This window comes from Schistocerca americana, chromosome 4 (genome assembly GCF_021461395.2).
Source record: "Schistocerca americana isolate TAMUIC-IGC-003095 chromosome 4, iqSchAmer2.1, whole genome shotgun sequence".
NCBI classification, from domain to species: Eukaryota; Metazoa; Arthropoda; class Insecta; order Orthoptera; family Acrididae; genus Schistocerca; species Schistocerca americana.
The window spans coordinates 837,491,315-837,514,574 of NC_060122.1; the positions used below are offsets into that span (position 1 = coordinate 837,491,315).

Below are 23,260 nucleotides of genomic sequence, written 5' to 3' on the forward strand. Positions count from 1 at the left end.
ACACAAGGGTAATCCACTAAATTATAGGCCCATATCATTAACATTGATATGTGGCAGGATTTTGCAACATATATTATTTCTGAACATTATGAATCGCCTCGAAGAGATTCTTGTGAAACACAACTAGGTCTTTATTCACATGAAGTGTTGAGTACTATTGACAAGGGATTTCAAATTGATTCTGTATTTCTAGATTTTCAGAAGTCTTTTGACATTGTACCACCAAAGTAGACAAATATTCCAGAATTCGAATCAAGAACAGCTGCTACCATGAATAAATTAGAAGTAGATAGCTTCAGTGTAGTGAAGCTTAAATCACTTAATAAAAGCAAGTTTTCCAGTTGAGACTATATACCAATTAGCTTCCTTTCAAGAGTATGCTGATGAAGTATCTCCATATTTAACAATCATGTACAGTTGGTTGCTAAATGAAAGATTCGTACTCAAAGACTGGAAAATTGCTCCGGTTACATCAATATCCAGGAAAGGTAGTAAGGCTAATCCAGCATGCACCCTGCGTGTCTAATGGCCTGCTTCCCGAGCGGGAAGCCGTGCCAGTCCCCGGCATGAATCTGCCCAGCAGATTAGTGTCGAGGTCTGGTGTGCCGGCCAGCCTGTGCATGGTTTTTAAGGCGGTTTTCCATCTGCCTCGGTGAATGCGGGCTGGTTCCCCTTATTCCGCCTCACTTGCACTACGTCGCCAGTTGCTGCGCAAACACTATCTCCACATACGCGTACACCATAATCACTCTACCACGCAAACATTTGGGGTTACACTCATCTGGTATGAGATGTTCCTGGAAGGGGGAGGAGGGGGGGGGGAGGTCCACTGTTGTCAGAACCACATAATAACCCTGGGTTGGGTGTGGGGCAGCAGTGTGGTTGGTGGGCTGCTGTGGCCTGTTGTGGGCTTGTGAACCACTGAGGGCTACAGCGGGATGGAGCCTCTCCATTGATTCTATGTCCCTGGTTCAATACACAGTACACACACAAGGGTAATCCACTAAATTATAGGCCCATATCATTAACATTGATATGTGGCAGGATTTTGCAACATATATTATTTCTGAACATTATGAATCGCCTCGAAGAGATTCTTGTGAAACACAACTAGGTCTTTATTCACATGAAGTGTTGAGTACTATTGACAAGGGATTTCAAATTGATTCTGTATTTCTAGATTTTCAGAAGTCTTTTGACATTGTACCACACAAGTGGCTTGTAGTGAAATTGTGTACTTATGGAATATAGTCTCAGTTACGTGACTGCATTTGTGATTTCCTGTCAGAGAGGTCACAGTCTCTGGTAATCAACAGAAAGTTATCGAGTAAAACAGAAGTAATTTCTGGTGCTCCTCAAGGTAGTGTTATAGACCCTCTCCTGTTCCTTATCTCTACAAACAATTTAGAAGACATTCTGAGCAGCCGTCTTTGTTTACAGATGATTCTGTCATTTCTCGTCTAATAAAGTCATCAGATTGCAAAACAATTTAGAAAAGATATCTGTATGGTGCGAAAATTGACAGTTGACCGTAAATAATGAAAAGTGTGAGGTGATCCACATGTGTGCTAAAAGGGATCCATTAAACTTCAGTTGCACAATAAACCAGTCAAATCTAAAGGCCGCAAATTCAGCTAGATACCTAGGAATTACAAATACTAACAACTTATATAGCATATAGAAAATGTGGGGGAGGCAAACTAAAGGCTGTGTTTTATTGGCAGATGTAGCGGATGTATTAAAGAGACTGCCTACTATGCTTGTCTGTCCTCTTTTGGAGCAATCGTTACCAGATGGGATTAACGGAGTGTATCAAGAAAGTTCAAAGAGCGTGTTTTGCACTATCGAGAAATAGGAGAGAGAGTGTCACAGACATGATACAGGACTTGGGGTGGACATAATTAAAACAAAGGCATTTCTTGTTGCAGAAAAATCTCCTCACAAAATTTCAATCGCCAACATTATCCACCGAATCCAAAAATATTTTGTTGACTCTTACGTACATAGGGAGAAATGATTATCGTAATAAAATAAGGGAAATTAGAGCTTTTACGGAAGGCTATAGGTGTTTGTTTCTTCCGCACGCTGTTCAAGATTGGAATAGTAGAGAATTATTGTGAAGGTGGTTCAATAAACCCTCTGCCATATACTTAAGCGTGATTTGCCGAGTAGTCATGTACATTAGCTTGCATAGTTATTGCTACACTCTTTAGCCTGATGTTTGTAAGTGTTACATTGGTGATTCATTAATACCCGGACATTCATTCCTTCTGAGTTCATGCAAACACTTTTGAAATTTTGATTTACCTATGCTTGTGCCTATACACACACATTTTTCCACCCTTGGAAGGGGGGGGGGGGGGAGGGGAGGGGATGCATTCTTGTTACTGCCAAACTTAGTGGAATGACCTTTTTTCCGTAGAAAGAGTGGCAGCTCATGTTGTATTTATAACTACTGTTGTATCCGATCTTGATCATATTTTGAATGTAAAGATTCAGATCTATCCTTGATCGTGCTCTCCAGTGTAAGAAAATGTAAATTATGTAAAATCATAATCCACTGCAAAGGAAAAGTTTTTATGTTAACCCAGCAAAATGAGAGAAAAGAAAATGGTGGAATATCAATTTTTTCTGTCTAATTACTGTGATTTTAGTCTAGGCCATTTATTTGGTTGCCTGGTTTGTATTATATTAAGAGGACTTTGTGAAATTAATTTTGCAGTGATGTTGCACGAACTGACGAAATTAAGGCTATACTTAATGAGAATATAAGAACTGAGCCTGTGGAAGTGGAAGAAAACATAGCAAGCTTTGATGCCAGTAACACTGTCATTCTTGCATCTGGCCTGTCTGATGACCAGGAGAAGGATCTCAGGAAGTTCGTTGATGCATTTGATTTCCAAGTTGTAGAAAATTATTGGTGAGTAGATGACTGACTGACTTTCTCACAGATTAATTGACATCTCATTTCCATAGTAAAGTAGAAGCTCATAAATTAGAAATAGTGCTTGCGAAGATTGATTAGTGACTTTTTAAAATTCTTACAAACATGTTCATTATTCTTGAGGAGTAGAATGGGTGGAAATACGGATGCATGCACAAATCCACTATATGGTGATTGTGTATTCCTACTCATTCCATTACTTCCACCAACAATTTCTGTTGTATTACATAACTGTTAGATGGATTATTTATTGCTTAATTTTCTTGCTTTCGTAGATGTAGAGAAAGCGTTTGATAATGTTAAATGGGATAAGATGTTTGAGGTACTCAAAAAAGTAGGAATAGACCATAAAGATTGAAAAATGATATGGAACCTGTACAAAAACGAGACAGCAGTTATCCGTGGACGGACAAAATAAGAAGAGGTGCAGATACGGAAAGGGTCCGACAAGGTTGCGCACTATCCCCTGTTATCTTTAACCTATACACTGAAGAGGTGCTGAAAAAAGTAAGGGAAAATTCACAGACAGGTGTAGTAATTCATGGCCAACGAATAGATATGATAAGATATGCCGATGATATAGCTGTCCTGGCTGAAAGTGAAGAAGATCTTGTAGTCCTACTGAATAGAATGGATAAAGTTGTGGGTGAAGAATATAATATGAGAATTAATAAAGCAAAAACAAAAGTAATGGCATGCGACAAAGAAGATCAAATGAAAGTCCAAGTTCATGTAGGCAATGAACTGCTTGAACAAGTAGATAAATTTACTTATCTGGGCAATAATATTACCAGGGATGGAAGGAGCAAGGCAGAAGTGAGAAGTAGAATAGCTCAAGCAAAGGCTGCTTTTAACAAGAAGAAAAACATATTAACATCTAAGAGCATCAGCCTTGAAATCAGGAAAAGATTTTTGAAATCGTATGTGTGGAGTGTGGCATGCTATGGGTGTGAAACATGGACTCTCGGGACAGAGGAAGACCAGAAGCTAAATTCTTTTGAAATGTGGTGCTACAGACGCATGCTCAAAATAAAATGTATCGACAAGGTCACAAACGAAGTGGTTCTGGAAAGAGCAGGTGAGAAGAGAAGCTTCTGGAGTTTCATTGTTAAAAGAAGAGTGCAGTTTACAGGCCATCTATTAAGACATAAAGGACTCCTGAACACAATCATAGAGGGATATGTCGAGGGAAAAAGACCGAGAGGAAGACCACGGCTGAGGTACATGGATCAAATTGTGAAAGGTGTGGGATGTGACACCTACAAAGAAATGAAGAGAAAAGCTGAAAGACGCACAGAATGGAGACAAGCTGCCATTGTAGCTGTTGCAAACCAATCCTTGGATTGATCACTACAGAAGAGAAGAAAATTTTCTTCATGTCAATGAAGGTGGGGTCTGGGTATGTACCTGGAAAATTTTGATTATCTAGAAATTTCTCCCTTTACAACAGCTACTTTTACTCTTTTTCTTGCGCTTCCAGTTTTAAATTTAGATTATTACTTTTAAGTGAAAGCTAATTGTGTGTTTGTTGTAACCAAGAGAATATGTCATGAGTTGACTGTAAATCGGCATCCAAGGATTCATCCGGTGGAAATTTCTCAAATATCCAGCTAATCACACATATATTGCAGAGTCACTTAGTGTCAAGTTGGTGTTCTAAGTCCTCAGGTTCTCCCTGGCAAGGTACACAATCATACAGACACTTAAATGTTGAAAGTTTGGTTAACGTATTTCACAAATTTGCTTCACAGTATGCTTCATCACCACATTTAAGTCTGACAAACACCTCACAACTGCACAGCATTTAACTAAGCCTTAATATAATAATATAGTACCTATTCAGCATGATCACCTGCCAATGAACTGAGACTCGAAAATTGTAGCAACATATTTTACCCCCTGAGAACTTGCATACAGCAAGTTTCGTGACCTATATAGCATTGTAATAATTTAATTTACATGGGTGTGTGTAGTTGTTGTTGCCCAAAGTGTGCTTTGACGCAGGTCTCCATCCTAGTCTATCCCGTGCAAGTCTCTTGATCTCTGTGTAACTATTGTAATCGACATCCATTTGAACTTCGTTAGCGTATTCAATATTTGGTCTCTAGAGTTTTCACCATCCCACCTTCCTCCATTGCCAAATTAACCATTCTTTGATACCCCATTATAGGTTCTACCGCCACTTCCTTTCTTTTAATCAAGTAGCATGGAACAGCTCTTTTCTCCGCATTTCAATTCAGAGCCTCTTTATTAGTTGTCCAATATATCCAACTAATTGTCAAATTTCTTCTGTGATGCAATGTTTCAGAATCTTTCGTCCTCATCTTGTGTGTACTGTTTATCATCCACATTTCACTCCATATGCTCCAGATAAAAACTTTCCAATGAGGCTTCCTAATGCTTCTATGAGGTTTGCTTAAAAGTAATGGCACCAATTTTTTAATGTGAAAACTCCTAAAGCTTTTTAAACAAAACAAACATTATAACATTCTACAGCTTTAGACTTCATGTCTACATATTTAGTTCTCAGCATAGTCACCCTATGACACAGTCTCTGTAAATGTTTGACTTTGCTGATGGAGGCACAACTTCACTTCTGCTTGCACTGCTTCATCACTGTCAAAGTGAATTCTTCGAAACTGTTTATAACAGGGTTGGCACGGGTTCTGGAAATCTGGGAATTTCAAACACGTCTGGGAAATCAGGGAAATATCAGGGAAATTTGGAAAAAAAGCACTGGAAAAATCATGTTTCTGTCTCAGTAAATGGAATGGCTTGTTTACTGAGGTGTCGTGCAGTGTTGCTGGCTGGGCTTGCAGTCAGTGCTGCCGCCACGTCTTCTGTGCTGGCCTAGCAGCTGCCGACGAGAGGCAGGATGGCGTGAGGAGTGATTTGTTTGGATCTGGTGGCTGGAGTTGTGTCTGAGTGATTGTGATTGTTTTCTGACAAAAGCTATGGCTGAAAATTTAGTTGTGCGTGTGTGATTGCCTGTGTCTGTGCAACCGTCATTACGGTGAGTTGCTACCTATCCTCATTATTATTGATTCTCAGAGTATTTGAACACATTATCTGTTGTATGGATTGGTCGCTGTAGTCTCATTTCATCAACAAGCTATCTGTGGCTCGTGAATATCTGGTGACACGAGTGGATTTCCACAGTGGGCCAAAACCGGAGGCTATTTCTGAGGGCATGTGTGACGGATCGGGCCTGCCGATCTGAAGCCATTTGGTTCCCACTGATGTGCAGGCCCTGCTTATCGGATCTAGTCTTAACGATTTGCTCGCAGGCCGGGTCTGTTTGTGTGTGGCTTAATTCAGTGGATTTTCATGGTTTATCCACGGACCCAGGACTGCTGTGCTCCTCAGCAGGCCAGAGGCTGTGAGTGATGGATTTCAGGAATTGTGACTGTCTCACTGCAAGTACGTTTCATAGTGTGGCATTTTATAGACATTTTATTTGTTCTAGTGCATTTTAGCTCTTCAGAAGTAGTTTATATGTTAAAAAGGATGGACCATAAGAAGAAGAAATTGTGGAAGTCGCTGGCAATTTGTATGCTATGTACTCATATCCTCGTAAGAAAAATTGTACAATACCTGTAAAATAATAGATATAACTCAGTGGGTTGTAACTGACAATAACAAACTTAGTAGAACCAACATTTTATTGTTAGTCAGCGATAGTGGTGGTTTACGCAATTCTTCTTGGCCTTATACACTTCTTTCAAGAGGCCTACCTTCTTCTAAGATAATTTCTGTAATCAGTGGAGGTATTTTAAATTCATCTTGCAACTCCAAGCAAGTACTACACCCCCCCCCCCCCCCCCCCCAAACTAAATGCGCTTCATTTTATTGAAATAAACTAACATCAGTGTGCAACTTTAACATATCCCGTGTAACACAAATCTTGCTTTACAACATAAACTCTTTTCACACCCAAGTGCGTGTATTGGTATTTACCATGCAGATATTGGCCTATTGGTGTTTGCCATACAGATATTGGCCTAAAAAATAACCTCCATTCAATTTTAATTCCTCCAGAAACCTTGCTTCCTAGCACTATGAATCTCTGAACACATCTACATCCTCCTCTTCAAATTATATATGCTCTCACTTCCAGCTTCGTACCACTGTATTATAACTGCGTTACTGTAAAACTTACTCAAGATTACGCTGAACTTATTTTATTTTTTTAATTATTTGCAGTCAGTTTTTGGACTTTGTCATAGATTTATTTCACATAGACAAAGCTTTAATTTACATATATATATATATATATATATATAAATGCATACATTAAACAAGTCCGTGTTGGAACGTCAACAATATTATGAAAAGGATAGATTGCTATTGACCATAAAGATGACATGTCCAGGGTGTATACGACCCGGGACAACCGGGAGATCCAGGAAAAACACGGGAATTTTTTCATCCGGGAGGAAACCGGGGAAAACCCGGGAATTTTTTAGAATCCCAGGATATGTTTTGTTTTAGTTTTCAATTAAATTTTTTTAATTTTGACTGGGAAGAAATAATACTTTAACAAAGGACTACAGCAATAAAACATAAATGTGAGAAAAAACTAAAATAAAACTAAAGTTGCGGAACAATGAAGATATTTTTGTCGGTTTGCTAAAGAAATATGGCTTTATTAATCTTTTCCACTGAAGTAGTCAATTTATTTGAAACGAAGTGTTTAATTCCACACTATTGGCTAGTTTCAAGTGTTTGCTGCATTTCATCTTCTAGCACGTATGGCATTATGCCGTAATAAAGAACCAAACATGAGATAATACAGTGCACTTTAAGCCGAATTATGCATTTTAGTCTGGTTCACGAAATTTCTCTGATGTCTTGTTTCTTTTATGACATAATGTATGATCTTTCAATGTTTTACACGTATGAACATACGGAATTCCTGCGTCATCGTAGCTGCGCAAGTGCGGTGATCCCTGTAATCTGGCGCGCTCTGCCATCTGCTGAAACGAATCTCAGAAAACAGGTCGCGGGAAAATATTGCGAATGATTGATTGAAAAGCGTTACTTTCGAAGTAAATTTCTTTTTACGCAAGATGAACTAAGTGCGAAAATATGCGATGAATTTCTTAAATCACAGAGCGTTTGACGCTCATTCAAAAATCAACTGTTTGAGGAAGACCTTTTAGAAAAAATTTTGAGCCCGGGAGATCAGACATTTATGTCGGTATGAAAAATTTTACTGGCACATTTGTGTGATATATCTTAAAGTGTAACACGTGCAAAAAATAACATTATACGTGAAAGTTTAGCTTCTCTTGCAAATTATTAATCGTCGAGGCCAATATTATATGTGAAAGCTGTGCTTTTCTTGCAGCAACACTATGTATATTAATTTACACCATTAACTTTTCCTGTTTGTGTGTATGTGCTAACAGTAATAATGCTATTGGCTGACTACATCATGTGTCCTAAACCCTGAATATCAGCTGTATCGGCTCCCGAGATCACGTGACATGACCTAGGAGTGGCTTACAAAAGTGCATCGCAATCATGATATCAGTGTTTCGAAAAGTAACATGCGGTGTTTGGTGGAATTCGAATTTATACTTTCGTAATATGAAAATATCCAGCCTACATGGTCTTTTCCTCTTAGTTTCATTTTCTAAAGGGCTGAGAAGTTCTACGCCGGTGTATAAAACCATAACCATTTAAAGGATTGATAAGTTTTACAGTTCCGAGGAAAAGTATACTGTCACTTAACACGGGAGAAGTGTATTTTCACCTGCGAGAAAGTGTGTTTTATAACCGGGAAATCTGGGAATTTTTTTTCCTTGTCCGCGTATACACCCTGCATGTCACACACACACACACACACACACACACACACACACACACACACACACACATTCATTCACACAAGTAAGCACACATCGTGCACGTGACCGCTATCTGTGGCCTTTCTGGCACATTGAGCAGCAGCAGTAATCCAGAGTGCGGCGGGGAAGTGTGAAGGATAGAAGGGTACAGGTGGGCGGAAAGGAGGTAGCGTTGCCTGGCAGAGTGCACAGACTATGTGGCAGGAAAATGCTGCCAGGTGCAGTGTCGGAAGAGTGTGGGGGAGGGGAGGGGGAGGAATGGGGAGCGAAGAAGGAGAGCAGCAGACTAGGGGAAAGGACGGGTGCGTTGGCAGAGACCGGCGCACAATCTAGCTGAGTGAAAGTGAATTGGGAGGAGGTGATGGAACTGTGGGAGAAGCTGTTGGGTGGATTGTGTGGGGACAATAGGTTACCACAGGTTGAGGCCGGAATAATTTCAGGAGTGGGGAATGTTTTGTAAGGATAATTCCTATTTGTGCAGTTCGAAAAAGCTGGTGGTGGAGGGGAGGATTCAGATGGCCCAAGTTGTGAAGCAGCCATTGAAATCAAGCATGTTATTTCAGTGTCATGGTGGTTTGATAGTCATACCAATATATGAAGCTGCGCAGTGAATGTAGCAGAGGTGGTATGACAACCAGCCAGCTGTCTACCAAGTATGTATGGCCACTGCCAAGGGCAAAGTGAACCGTCCAGGGATACAACATGCAGCTAAATGTAACATGCTTCATTTCAAAGGCTGCTTCACAACGCAGACCATCTGTTCCCTCCCCTCCAACACCAGCTTTTCTGAACTGCACAGATGGGAGTTATCCATACAATGCATTCTCCACTCTCAAAATCACCCTGTCCTCAACCTACGGTAACCTACTGTCCCCGTGCCCACCTCACATCTTCATCTATACTTTGCAAACCACTGTGAAATGGATGGCAGAGGGTATGTCTCTTTGTACCAATTATTCGGGTTTCTTCCTGTTTCATTCTCATATGGAGTGCAAGAAAAATGATCATTTGAATTCCTCTGTGCCTTCAGTAAATATTCTAATCTTATCCTCATGATCCCTGTGTGAGTGATAAGTAGGGGGTTGTAGTAAATCCCTAGAGTAACCATTTAAAGCCGGTTCTTGAAGCTTTGTTAATAGACTTTTTTGGGATAGTTTATGGCTGTATTCAAGAGTTTGCTATTTCAATTCCTTCACTATCTCTGTGACACTCTCCCACAGATTAAACAAACCTGTGACCATTCCTGCTGCCCTTCTATGTATATGTTCAATATCTCCATTAGTCTTGTCTGGTGCGGACCCCACACACTTGAGCAATATTCTAGGATGAGTTGCACAAGTGATTTGTAAGTAATCTGCTTTGCTGAGTGATTGCAGTTCCCCAATATTCTGCCAATAAACTGACGTCTACCATCTGCTTTACTCATGACTGAAACTATGGGATCATTCCGTTTCATATCCCTACAAAGTGTTACAGCCAGGTATTTGTATGAGTTGGCCGATTCCTACAGTGACACATTGATATCATAGTCGTAGGATACTACATTTTTTCATTTTGTGAAGTGCATAGTTTTGCATTTCTGAACATTTAGAGCAAGATGCGAATCTCTGCACCATGTTGAAATCTTACCAAGATCTGACTGAATATTTATGCAGCTTCTCTCGGCAGCACTTCATTATAGATAACTTCATCATCTGCAGAAATCCTGATTTTACTATTAATGTTGTTTTACTATTAATGTTGTTTTACTATTAACGTTGTCTACAAGGTCATTAACATGCTTTGTTCTCCCTACCAGAATCATCAATCCAGTCACAAATTTCACTTGATGCCCCATATGATCACTTTTGACAATAAGCATAGGTGCAGTACTCGGTCAAATGCTTTACAGAAATCAAGAAACACTGTATCTACCTGGCTGCCTTGACCCAAAGCTTTCAGTATGTCATGTGAGGAAAGTGCGAGTTGGGTTTCGCATGATCGATGTTTTTGAAAACCATGTTGGTTGCATTCTGTTCAAGGTAGCTTATTGTGTTTGAGCTCAGAATGTGTTATAAGGTCCTACAACAAATCAGTGTCAAGGATATTGGGTGGTTGTTTTGTGGATCACTTCTACTGCTCTTCTTGTGGACGGGTGTGACTTGTGCCTTTTTCCAAGGACTGAGCATGGTTTTTTGTTTGAGGTTCTACAGCAAATTATTGTTTGAAGAGGGCCTAACCCAGCTGCAAATTCAGTATAGAATCTGACAGGGATTCCATCGGGGCCTGGAGCTTTGTTCAGTTTTAGCGATTTCAGCTATTTCTCAACACCAGTGGCACTAATACTTATTTCATTCACCTTTTCAGTGGTACAAGGATTAAACTGAGGCATTTCTGCTGGGTTTTTCTTTGGAAAGGAACATTTGAAAATGGAGTTAAGCTTTTCATCTTTTGCTTTGTCTCATTCACTAGGGACTGGACAATAACTGTGGTGCCACTAACAGCCTTTACATACGACCTGAATTTCTGTGGATTTTGTTAAATGTCATTTGACAGTATTCTGCTACGGTAGTCATTGAAGGCACCGCTAATTGCTCTCTTGACAGCCAAACATGTCCCATTCAGCATCTCTCAATCTCTAGCCCTACACTTTGTTTTTCACCTATTATACAGTAATCTCTCTTTCTTTAAAAGTTTCTTTGCAGTGACTTTATACCATGTAGGTTCCCTCCCATTATGAACTGTTCTACTGGGTACGTATCTATCCAGTGTGTGGTCAACTGTTCTCTTGAACTTGAGCCAGAGTTCCTCTACATGCTCCTGAACTGTATTGAAAGCTGCAAGGACTGAGCATGGTTTTTTGTTTGAGGTTCTACAGCACATCATTGAGATGTGATATTATTGATTTTTTATTTAGTTTACTGAACATATATGTCTTCCTGCTTGTTTTAGTTGTCCTTTGCACTTTTTAGCCATTGTTGCCACCACCGTGTCATGGTTACTGATGCCAGTTTTGATGTGGACATTCTCAAAGAGGTGAGGTCTGTTTGTTGCCATTAGATCCATTATATTTCCATCATGAGTAGAGTTCCTAATTATCTGTTCTACATAGTTTTAAGAGAAGGCATTTAGTAAAGTTTCACAGGATGTGTTATCATGCTCACCACTAACAAAATTTTAATATTCCCAGTTAACTGTTGGATGATTTAAGTCTCCACCAATGATTACAGTATGATTGTGGAACTTATGTACAAGTGAACTGAGGTTTTCTCTAAAGTTTTCAGTTACATCAGGAGATAGGTCTGGTGGGCGATAGAAGGATTCAGTAATCATTTTATGCCTGCCCCTGTTATTGATACACCTCACAATCACAGTTCATGTTCTGTCACCCCTATTGTGCGCCGCTCTCTGCCAGCGCACCCACTTGGCTTTTCTGCTCCTCTGCTCCTCCCCTATTACACTTTTCCTCTCCCATACCCCCCCCCCCCCCTCTCCCCCACCCGCATTCTCTATTACTTCCCCTTCCTGCTGCACTGGCAGTGGTAGCAGCTCATCTTTACAATGATTAGCAATCTATCCTTTTCATAATATTGGTAAATGTGTATATTGATGTAAAGAATGAAGATCAGAAACTATCAGTTTCTTGTTGTAAACACAAACTTATGGCTAAGGCTCTTTTGTTTACTTTAGCTACTGCCTTTTTTTTGCGTAAAATACCTTTCTCTATAGACTGCTGGTGCCTCACTCTGTATCTCTGTATATCATACTGAAGATGCCGATATATCAATCTGAAATATACAAGGGTTGACTGAAAAATAATGCCTCCACCTTGTAACTCTTCCTCAGTTGGCGGCATTGCTATGTGGCAGGTACTGGCTTGTTCCGTAGCCTCTTCTCTGCATCTCCAGTTGACTAGAAGCCTTAACATTGAACGGTTGTGTTTTTGCAGTGTAAAGTATGGAACCCTGCGCAGGCGATTGGTCAATGCGATTTAAGCAACAAGCAGTCATTGAATTCTTGACAGCAGAAGGTGTCGCACCAAAGGAGATTCATCAGAGAATAAAAGCAGTTTATGGTGATTGTGTTGATGTGAGCACCGTTTGTCAATGGGGGAATAAGTTTAAAGATGTTAAGGTGGGAACACCTGACCGGCGTGACAAACGAAGAGTTGGACGTCCTGTGGCAGCAACCACCTCGTTTCGCAAGCAAAAAGTTGACAAATTGATTCAGGACTATTGTCGTTATTAAAGATCACATTCTAAGGATTATTTCTGCGTTTGATTTATTAAAATATTCCCATCCAAACCCAATTAACAAAGTTGGGGGCATTACTTTTGACTCAGCCCTTGTATTTGTCTCAAGGTATCAAGGCGCAGGAAGGCTGAGACCTGTTTCAGTAGATACACATTTGTACCGATTTTCTTGCAAGTATGATCTGTGTGCTCTCTGCATGACAGGTATTCATCGTCAATAATAACCAAAAGTTTGTGTTAATTTGCATAGCTAAGTGACAGTAAAGATGTAAGTAGAATAGCGCTTATGTTCAGATTATAGCTGAGCTTGAATTGCATTGTCACTGTCTTCTCTTTATTTACAAGTAACTTATTTGCAGTAAGGTAAATTGAAACACTGTTGTAACTGATTTCACTACTTTGGCAGCAGTTTGTGTATTGTGACCCCAGCTGACAAAGGATGTGATATAAACATAGCGTGCGATCTTGCAAATTGAGGTTCAGTTAAATTGTTAAAATATACAATGAACAGAAAATTCCTTAATATACTTGCTTGAGGCACACCGCATTGAAGTATCCTGTTGGTTGATTTCGTTCTTAGCAACTGTTCATTCCTTTTATAAGTTAGCTTAAAACACTGTTTCCTGTGTAAGTAGCTGTAAGGCTACTCCTCTCATCCCGTGTTCTTCTAATTTATGCAATAGAATATGTTTCACAGTATTAAAAAGCTGTACTTATAACCAGGAAAGTGCTGTTACCTTGTCTTGTTTATCCAGTTTGTTCAATATTTCATATGTAAAAGTTACTATAGCTGTTACAGTAGGTCTTCCATTTCTAAAACTATGTTGTAGATTGTTGAACATATTATGTTTGATGAAATATGCCTCAAATTGGTTTAATATTACTTTCTCTAGTAATCTACCATGTTCTCAAGTTGGCAGTATTGGGCTGTAGTTTTTTGTGTCACTTTTTATTCCCTTTGTATACACTGATAGAAGTTCAGTGATTCTTAAGAAGTCAGGGAGCTCTCCTTGGCAGAGGGAGGTGTTCATTAGGCAGGGCAGAGGCTTCACTAATTCTCTTCTGCATTCCTGCAGCAGTTTAGGTGAAATGTCATCACAGCTGCAAGGTATTCTAACTTGAAATTTTGAGATGATTGCTGGGAGGTCCCTCTCAGGAATGTCATGGATGAAAACACATTAGCTAGTCTCTCGAACACTAAAATTGGGTGCCTAATCACGTACTTCACTTGTGCCAATTGTACTAAACTTCTGTATGAATTTCTCACATAATTATTTTGAGTTATATATTATTTCATAATTTTCTTTTAAAGTTATGCTGTTGTGTTCCCACAATCTTTTCATCTTATATTCCTGGCTGATTTACTAACACAACTGCAGTTGAGTATTTTAGAGAGATATTCCTGAGCCTTAAGATTAGTTGAGGAATATCTGTTTTTTTTCTGAGTGGTTTATTTTTTTAATTTAGAGTCTCTTAAAGAGTATATAGCAGTCTTCTATGTCCGCTCGCAGTTCAGTAATTTTGCAAGCGAAATTCTCAGAGATAATATTTATAGCTTTGTTTACTACTTTCACTAAATGCCATATAAAGTCTTGTTGAATGAACTGTATAAATTCTAACAGAGAGATAGAGGGGCTGGCCAGTACTTACCTCAGCTCAGTACAGCCAATAGATACAACAACAACAACAACAACAACAAAAAACCGAAAATTTACGTTCCTAGCTTTCGGAATAAATGTTCCTTCATCAGGGAGGAGAGAGGGGAAAGAAAGGGAAGAAGGGAAAGTGGATTCAGTTACTCACAACCCAGGTTATGAAGCAATTGGGAAAGGAAAACAGGGAGGGTAGCAAGGATGTCAGAGGGAAGCCAAAGATATTCTAGTGTAAGCACTGTTCCAGCTTCAAACCAAAGAGGATGCATACAGAAGTAAAGACGTATATAGTATAAAGATAAACACAACTATGTAGGATGAAAAGATGTGTGAATGGCTAAAGAGGAAAGGGAAAGAGGAGAAGACTGAAGAGTAAATGGGAGTGAGGTTGTTTAACGTAGGTTCAGTCCAGGGGGATGGCGGGATGAAAGGATGTGTTGGAGTGCAAGTTCCCATCTCCACAGTTCAGAGGGACTGGTGTTGGGTGGGAGAAGCCAAATGGCACATACGGTGTAGCAGGTTCCTAGGTCCCTCGAGTTATGCTGGAGGGCATGCTCCACTACTGGGTATTGGACATCTCCTAGGCGGACAGTTCGTCTGTGTCCGTTCATGCACTCAGCCAGTTTAGTTGTTGTCATGCCAATGTAAAAGGCTGTGCAGTGCAGGCATGTCAGCTGATAAATGACATGTGTAGTTTCACACGTGGCCCTGCCTTGAATTGTGTGTGTTTTACCAGTAGTGGGGCTGGAGTAGGTGTTTGTGGGGGGATGCATGGGGCAGGTTTTGCAGCGGGGTCGGTTACAGCGGTAGGAACCGCTGGGTGGAGAAGGTAGTCTGGGAATATTGTAGGGTTTAACAAGGATGTTACGGAGGTTAGGGGGGCGACGAAAGGCAACTCTGGGTGATGTGGGGAGAATTTTGTCAAGGGATGATCTCATTTCAGGGGTTGACTTGAGAAAGTCATATCCCTGGCGGAGTAATTTGTTGATGTATTCGAGGCCAAGATAATATTGGGTGACAAGGGGGGTGCTTCTGTGTGGCCTGGGGGTAGGAACATTGTTGTTGGACGGGGAGGAGTGTATTGCTTGGGAGATCTGTTTGTGGCCAAGGTCTGCAGGATAGTTGCGGGAGAGGAAAGCACTGGTCAGGTTATTGGTGTAATTGTTGAGGGATTCGTCACTGGAGCAGATACGTTTGCCACGAATACCTAGGCTGTAGGGAAGGGAGCGTTTGATGTGGAATGGATGGCAGCTTTGAAAGTGAAGGTACTGTTGTTTGTTTGTGGGTTTGATATGGACAGAGGTGTGGATGAGAGCTTCAACAAGATGAATGTCAACATCAGGAAGGTGGCTTGAGTTTTGGAGAAGGACCAGGTGAAATTCAGATTCGAAAAGGAGTTGAGGTTATGGAGGAAATTAAGAAGTGTTTCTTCGCCATGAGTCCAGACCACAAAGATGTCATCTATAAACCTATAATCCAGTTTTCCTTCTTCGCTTTCGTTCCCCTCTCTCCTCCCTGATGAAGGAACATTTATTCCAAAAGCTAGGAACGTAAATTTTCGGTTTTGTTTTTTGTGTTATCTATCGGCTGTACTGAGCTGAGGTAAGTACTGGCCAGCCCCTCTATCTCTTTGTTAGTATCTGTTTCACATCTTTATATGAGATTTTCCATTAATCATTTGGAACTGTATAAATTTTCCCATTTATCATTCACATCAGTGGCGTTATTTACTGGTACCCATTTTTCATTCCCAAATGCCCACTTAAGTTTATTATACTTAAATTACATTTAGATATGTCGTCATTGACTACACCACTTTCCATAGTAAGGGCTCTGTTGTCGGATATTTGGTTTTCTAAAGTGTTAATGTTTATGTTCTCCTTTGTTATGTGTGTGAGAACACGGTCAATGCATGCCTGCGTATCTGTAGTAATACTTCTAGGTTCAGAGTTTTTGTGGTTATAGTTATAACACTGATGTAAGTCGACAAATGCAAATAATTAGTGCTTATCATTAATGAGTCAGTTTTGATGTCTGAAACAAACCTGTTTTTTATATGCTGATGTCTTCTCCAACAAGTCCTCCAGTGCTGCTTGCAGGTGACCTATACAGAGCTGTTATAACAGGCTCTTGTTCTCTGCTTTAAATTTATTTCTGCAGCCTCAGTTACCATTTTGGTACTTAGATCATCAATCTATTTGACTTTCTCACGTGCTGTAAATGCTATAAATGCCTACCTCACCGCCTGTATTTATATTTCTACAGAACAAGTTTATGGGTTCATAATTATTTAGCCTGTATCCATACGTGTTCTGTTCCCTGCAGCCCGATTCTTTCACCACGAAGAAATATATTTTCGCTTAGATTTATGCTCTGTTTCATTAGTTATATACTGAACATTCTGGTATTTAAGGGTTAATTTTCTATGTTTTATTCTAAAAAAATGTCCCTATTACCTTTGTGACTGACAATTTTGTTTAAGAAATCTTTTTCCATGATAATTTTACTTATCTTGTTACATAAAAGTGTCTCATTACAATGAAAAATCAGCCAAAGTTGGAAATTCACACTTTTTTTTTCTTGATGACTAGTTTTGAGCCAAGGTGCTTTTTCAAATCATCATAACAGGTGGTCAAAATAGTATTTTCAAAAATGCAAAAACCATGTCAAAAATAGATATATTTATTATGAAGTGCAAATGGCCAGTTTCAGCGCATATAGATAACTCTGCATACCATTTTGACTATCTGTTACGATGATTTGAAAATGGGTCTCGGCCTAAAACTAATCATCAGGTAAATAAAAGAAGTGAAAATTTGCAACTTTGTCTGGTTTTTCTTTGCACTGATTAACAGAAGTTGTGGACATACATTTACTCTAGCCTTCTGGAAATTTATAAAAATTTTGCCTTTGAAATGTACGTTCATCCTACGTTTGGTATGTTGGCATTTGTTCGGTTTATCTATATCCACTATTCTACACTTTCCAAATGAAGCACACATCTGTTTTATTTTAATGTCTCCTTGTAGCCACTCAAATTGTATATTAGATCATAGCTGTGAAATAGCATTGCAACTGTCGTGTTTAGAGATTTAATAACCTATAAAAACTTTTACAGGCTTGCTAAGCAATTTTATGCTTCATTTCTTGTGATATTGTTGGCACCAGCTGTGCATATAACTTTTTCATGTTTTGCTTTTCCCTGCAGGTCAACATCAGCAAGATTTTTCGTACTAGAACCTCATCTTACTTTTCCCGTTGCTTGGCAGTCTTTGTTATTGTCGTGTACGGTTCTCACCAAGCTTCTGCTGTGACTGTGTGTTAAGGAAAGAGCACTGTACTTTTTACCTGGCAGATTCTTGGTTCTGTTGTCACTACTTCCCACTTTTGTTTCATTCATCCCACTGCAGCATTATTTACAAAGTTGGTTGCCATCGTGCTACACACTTTCATGTTTACCACAATCACTTGTTTCCGTAGTAATCACAGTCCACTTACTTGGAAAAGTTTGACTATTACCTGGAAGTGTTTGTTATTTTTGTAGTGAAAACAGTTCACACTTTTGAGACATTTGTTTTTTTCATAATCATATTTGGAAAAGTTTGAGTGCTATGCAAAAGTGTGCACGATTTTCATGTCTATGACGGTTCACACTTTTCAGATGTAAATTTTTTCAAATCGCTCATTACGACATTAATGGCTACTTGAAGACTACTTATTTGGCCATTTAACTTTCTGATGTCATCACTACTATTTATAGACACACTGCGTTTACCGGTATAATTTTATTTATTTGTTTATTTTTTCTCCCCACATGAGCACCATCTTGAAACAGTTTCTTTTATTTATTTATTCCATGTGATCTGATGATACACAGTGTGTTGCAGATGTCGGAAAATATCATTTAACATTGTTAACATATATTAACATAGACCTATAGTATCCTAATGTATTATATTGCTCAATGTTTCCAATTTAACACAAACAGCAAGATTACTGTTCTAAGTATTCATTTACAGAGTAGAAACAGTGACACAACAAATATGACTTCACGGCTTTGCTAAATGTTATGTTGTCTTCGATGGACTTAATACTAGTGGGAAGATTGTTGAACAGTTCTTTTGTCCACAGTCTTAACCTTTTCACACAATAGTGGCAAACTGTCTCTGGTGCCCATCCCTTGTACTGGTCACCAAAATTAATCTTAAAATAAGCATGGTAAGCTTTTTACACAAAGCCTGTTTAGCCACTGTATAATTTATAAAATTTAACAGAAAATATTTAGGTTCTTTGCACACTTGCATGTGTTGACATAGTAGTAACTATCAACAGAGGGCAAAGTGTTTTATTAATACTGTCTTAAATATGCAGAATAATCACAATATAGCACTGGTAATCCAAGCCTATGAGTCAAGCAACATTTTCAGGGTCTCACAATGACAACTAGCATCAGCAGGTGTAACAACCAAAGGTACACAGGGCTGTACTGAGAAATTTCCCTCCAACAGTATGCATTACCTACTACCACAACAATGCATCTTTGAAATCAAATTGCAGTGAAACTATACATGATAGGAAAAAAACTGATAACAGATTTGGAATCAGTGTAAGAAGTTGAGGTAGTATCACATGTTAGTTTTCAGTCATCTGATACCATGCAGACTAGGGTTACAGACTGGGACGTCTATGGATTCGCTGCTTGTGGCACAAACATGCAGCCTTGTGAAGTACTTTTAAACATGTTTTCTGAAAACTTTCTTAAGCATCTAGTTCGGTAGTCCACAAACAGTAGAAATATTTTAGCCTTTGTAGCTACAGAGAGGCCTGGTCTTATTGACCGTGTCAGTATAAAAGTTAGTAAAGCCATAAAGAATTCTAGGACATCATTTAGTTCCAATATGACATAGAAGAATTATGAGAAAAGTTGAAACAGATTGTGAATTGCACTCAAGAGAAGCATGTGCCAAGTAGGTGGATTAAGGCTGGAAAAAATCCACTGTGGTTTAACAATGAAATTCGAATATGCTGAGGAATCAAAGGCTGTTGCACTCTCAGTTCAAAACAACAGTCAGAAGTTAATAGAAATTTATGCGTGTGTAAAAGGATTGGTGCGTGAAGCATACAACAACATCCACTGTCATGCCTTCGCGAAAGATGTTGCCGAGAACCCAAGAAAATTCTCATCCTATGTAAAATCAATAAGCTGATCAAAAGCTTCCATCCAGTTCCACATTCACCAGTCTGGTGTGGCAATAGAAGACAATAAATGGAAGGCAGAAGCTTCAAATTTTGTGTTTAAGAAATCACTCACCTGGAGTATTGTACAAACACCATTGTTTGACCATTGCACAGACACCTGTATGTAGGACATAGCAGTAGGCATCCTTGAAGTAGAGAAGCAACTGAAAGAATTGAAAATAAATGAGTCACTAGGTCAGAATGGAATTCCAATTCAGTTTTACTGAGAGTGCTCTACAACATTTTCCCCTTTCTTAGCTTGTATTTATCATGAATCTCTCAGCCAGTGCAAAGTCCGAAGCGACAGGAAGAAAAGTGCAGGTGATCTCTGTATATGATAAGAGTAAAAGAACCAACATGTAAAATTACAGTGCTATATCCTTAATGTTGGTTTGCATGGCACACCCTTAGCAGTGGTTTTGCTGCAGAATACTTGAACATATTCTCCATTTGAATTTTTCTCCACTCGTGATACTTAACTAACAGTTTAATGCATAATATCGTGTGAACCATTTCTGGGAAGCATTTGACGCAGTGCCTCACAGCAAACTGTTGTCAAAAGTACAAACATATGAAATAAGTTACCAGGTATGTGAGTGGCATGAATACTTCTGAAGTAATAGAACCCAGTACATTGTCCTCAACAGCAAGTGTTCATCAGAGACAAGGGTATCATCAGGAGTGCATCAGGGAAGTGTGATAGGACCATTCTTATTCTCTACATACACAAATGATCTGACAGGCAGGGTGAGCAGCAATCTGTGGATTTTTGCTGATGATACTGTGGTGTATGGGAAGGTATCATCGTTGAGTGACTCTAGGGGGATACAGGATGACTTGGACAAAATTTGTAGTTGGTATGATTAATGGCAGATTGCTCTTAATATAGAAAAATATATGTCAATGCAGATGAGTAGGAAAAAACAATCCCAAAACTTGAAATACAGCATTAGTAGTGTACTGCTTGACACAGGAAGTTAATTTTATATTTAGGTCTAATGTCACAAAGCGGTATGAAATGGAATGAGCATGTAAGGATTGTAGTAGGGAAAGCAAATGGTCGACTTTGGTTTATTGGGAGAATTTTAGGAAAGTGTGGTTCATCTGTAAAGGAGGTTACATATAGGATGCTACTGGTCTAATTGAAGGAAGCCATCAAAACAATTCAGAAGTGTACTGCAAGATTTTTTACCAGTAGATACAATCATCATGCGAGTGTTAAGTGATTCTTTGTGAACTCAAATGGAAATTACTGGAGGGAAGATGATGATCTACTCGTGGAACACTATGGAGAAAATTTGAAGAACTGCCATTTGAAGCTGACTGCTGAATGATTCGATTGCTGCGAATGTACATTTCACATGAGGACCACTAATAAAAGATAGAGAAACTAAAGCTCAGGCAAAGGCATATAGACAGTTGTTGCCTCGCTGTATTTGTGAATGTAACAGGGAAGGAAATGACTGTTGGTGGTACAATGTACTCTCTGTCATGCACCATAAGGTGGTTTGTGGAGTATGTATATAAACGTAGATGAATACTAGCCTATGTCCAGTATCTTCCATACCGAACAATGATGTCGTGTGAACAATACCTTGGGATATAATATAGCACAGATGATGGGAAAGCACTTTTATGATTTGACATGTACTTACAATATAAATTCCAGATTCATCCAACATCAGGAGTACAGGGGGAAGGACGACTGGACTTCTCGTCAAACACTTCAGAATAATACAAGTGTCCCTTCTCTGCATGAGAACTACAGCCTGTGCCTTCTGATGCACATGACACAGCTCCTGGACCAGATAGGATTCACTACAGCATGCTATAACTACTAAACATGGAGGCAAAAGGAAGTTCTCAGCACCTCTCCTTAAAGAAATATGGACAGAAGGCTACCATCAGATGAACGGGGAGAAGTTATTATACCACTTCTCAAGCCAGGGAAAGTCAGATTGTGCCAGCTAGTAACAGAAACGTTGCGTTTACTAGCTGTATGCAAAACATTATTGAGAAGATGATTAACTGACACCTACTGTGGGCCCTCAAAACCAGGGGATTGAACAGCGGTTTCCAATCTGAACTTTAGAAATACCGTTACACATTTCACAATCTAATCCAACTAGAAGGGCAAATACATGCATCATCCTTATGGATACAGCATTTTATTGGCAGTTTCTTTGTTCAAATCTACATCTACACCCACATCTGCACACACATACCACATACGATGCATAGTGGAGGGTACTCTGTACCAGCAGTAGTATTTTCCTTTCTTGTTCCACTTGCAGATAGAGTGAGGGAAAATTGAGTATTTTTATGCCCGAATTTATCTTATCTTATCATCAAGGTCCTTACGTGAAGTGTAAATTGACAGCCGTAGAATCATTCTACATTCATTTTCAGATGTCATTTCTAAGTTTTCTCAATAGTGTTTCCCAACAAGGACATCATCTTCCCTCCATCACGGAATTCTCATTAGGATTCCCGAAGCATTTCTGTAATACTTGTGTGTTGATCAGACCTACCAATAAAAAATGTAGCAACATACCTCTGAATTGCTCAAGTGTCTTCCTCTCATTCATCCTGAGTGGATCCCAAAAACTTATGCAGTACTCAGAATGAGCTGCACTAGTGTTTTATACGCGGTGTCCTATATACGAGGGTGGACTGAAAACTAATGCTTCCTCCTTCGTAACTCTTCAGCAATTGACAGCATTGGTATATGGCGGGTACTGGCTTGTTCCGTAGCCACTTTTACTACAGCTCCAGTTGGCGGGAACCTTTAGCATTGAACAGTTGTGTTTTTGCAATGTAAAGTATGGAACCCTGCGGAAGCGGTTGGTCAGTGCGATTTAAGCAACAAGCAGTCATTGAATTCTTGACAGCAGAAGGTGTCACCCCAAATGAGATTCATCAGAGAATGAAAGCAGTTTATGGTGATTGTGTCGATGTGAGTACTGTGTGTCATTGGGTGAGTTGGTTTAAAGATGTTGAGGTGGGAACATCTGACCTGCATGACAAAGAAAGAGTTGGACGTCCTGTGATAGCAACCACTGAGTTTCACAAGCAAAATGTTGACAGATCGATTCAAGACGATTGTTATACCACTGAGAGAGAAATTGCAAGCACAATCGGCATTTCACAAGTACATGTGGATCACATTATTGCTTTGCTTGGCTGTCGGAAGATCTGTGCACGATGGATACCTCGGATGCTGACTCCTGAAATGAAAGCAGCAGAACTTCAGAGACTGAATCTCACCACAGTACAGCATCCTCCATACAGTCCAGATTTAGCACCGTCTGACTTCCACCTGTCCCCGATAATGAAAGACGA

General features: G+C 39.4%; 1 protein-coding gene across 2 annotated transcripts in view; it reads left to right on the forward strand.

The window, feature by feature from the left end:
* LOC124612667 (BRCA1-associated RING domain protein 1-like) overlaps positions 1-23,260 on the forward strand; it is a 194,451-nt gene that overhangs the window by 138,314 nt on the left and 32,877 nt on the right. For both annotated transcript variants that reach the window (XM_047140991.1, XM_047140992.1), the window contains one exon: positions 2,723-2,920. In XM_047140991.1, the coding sequence (XP_046996947.1) occupies positions 2,723-2,920 (198 nt within the window). The remainder of the gene's footprint in view (positions 1-2,722; positions 2,921-23,260) is intronic.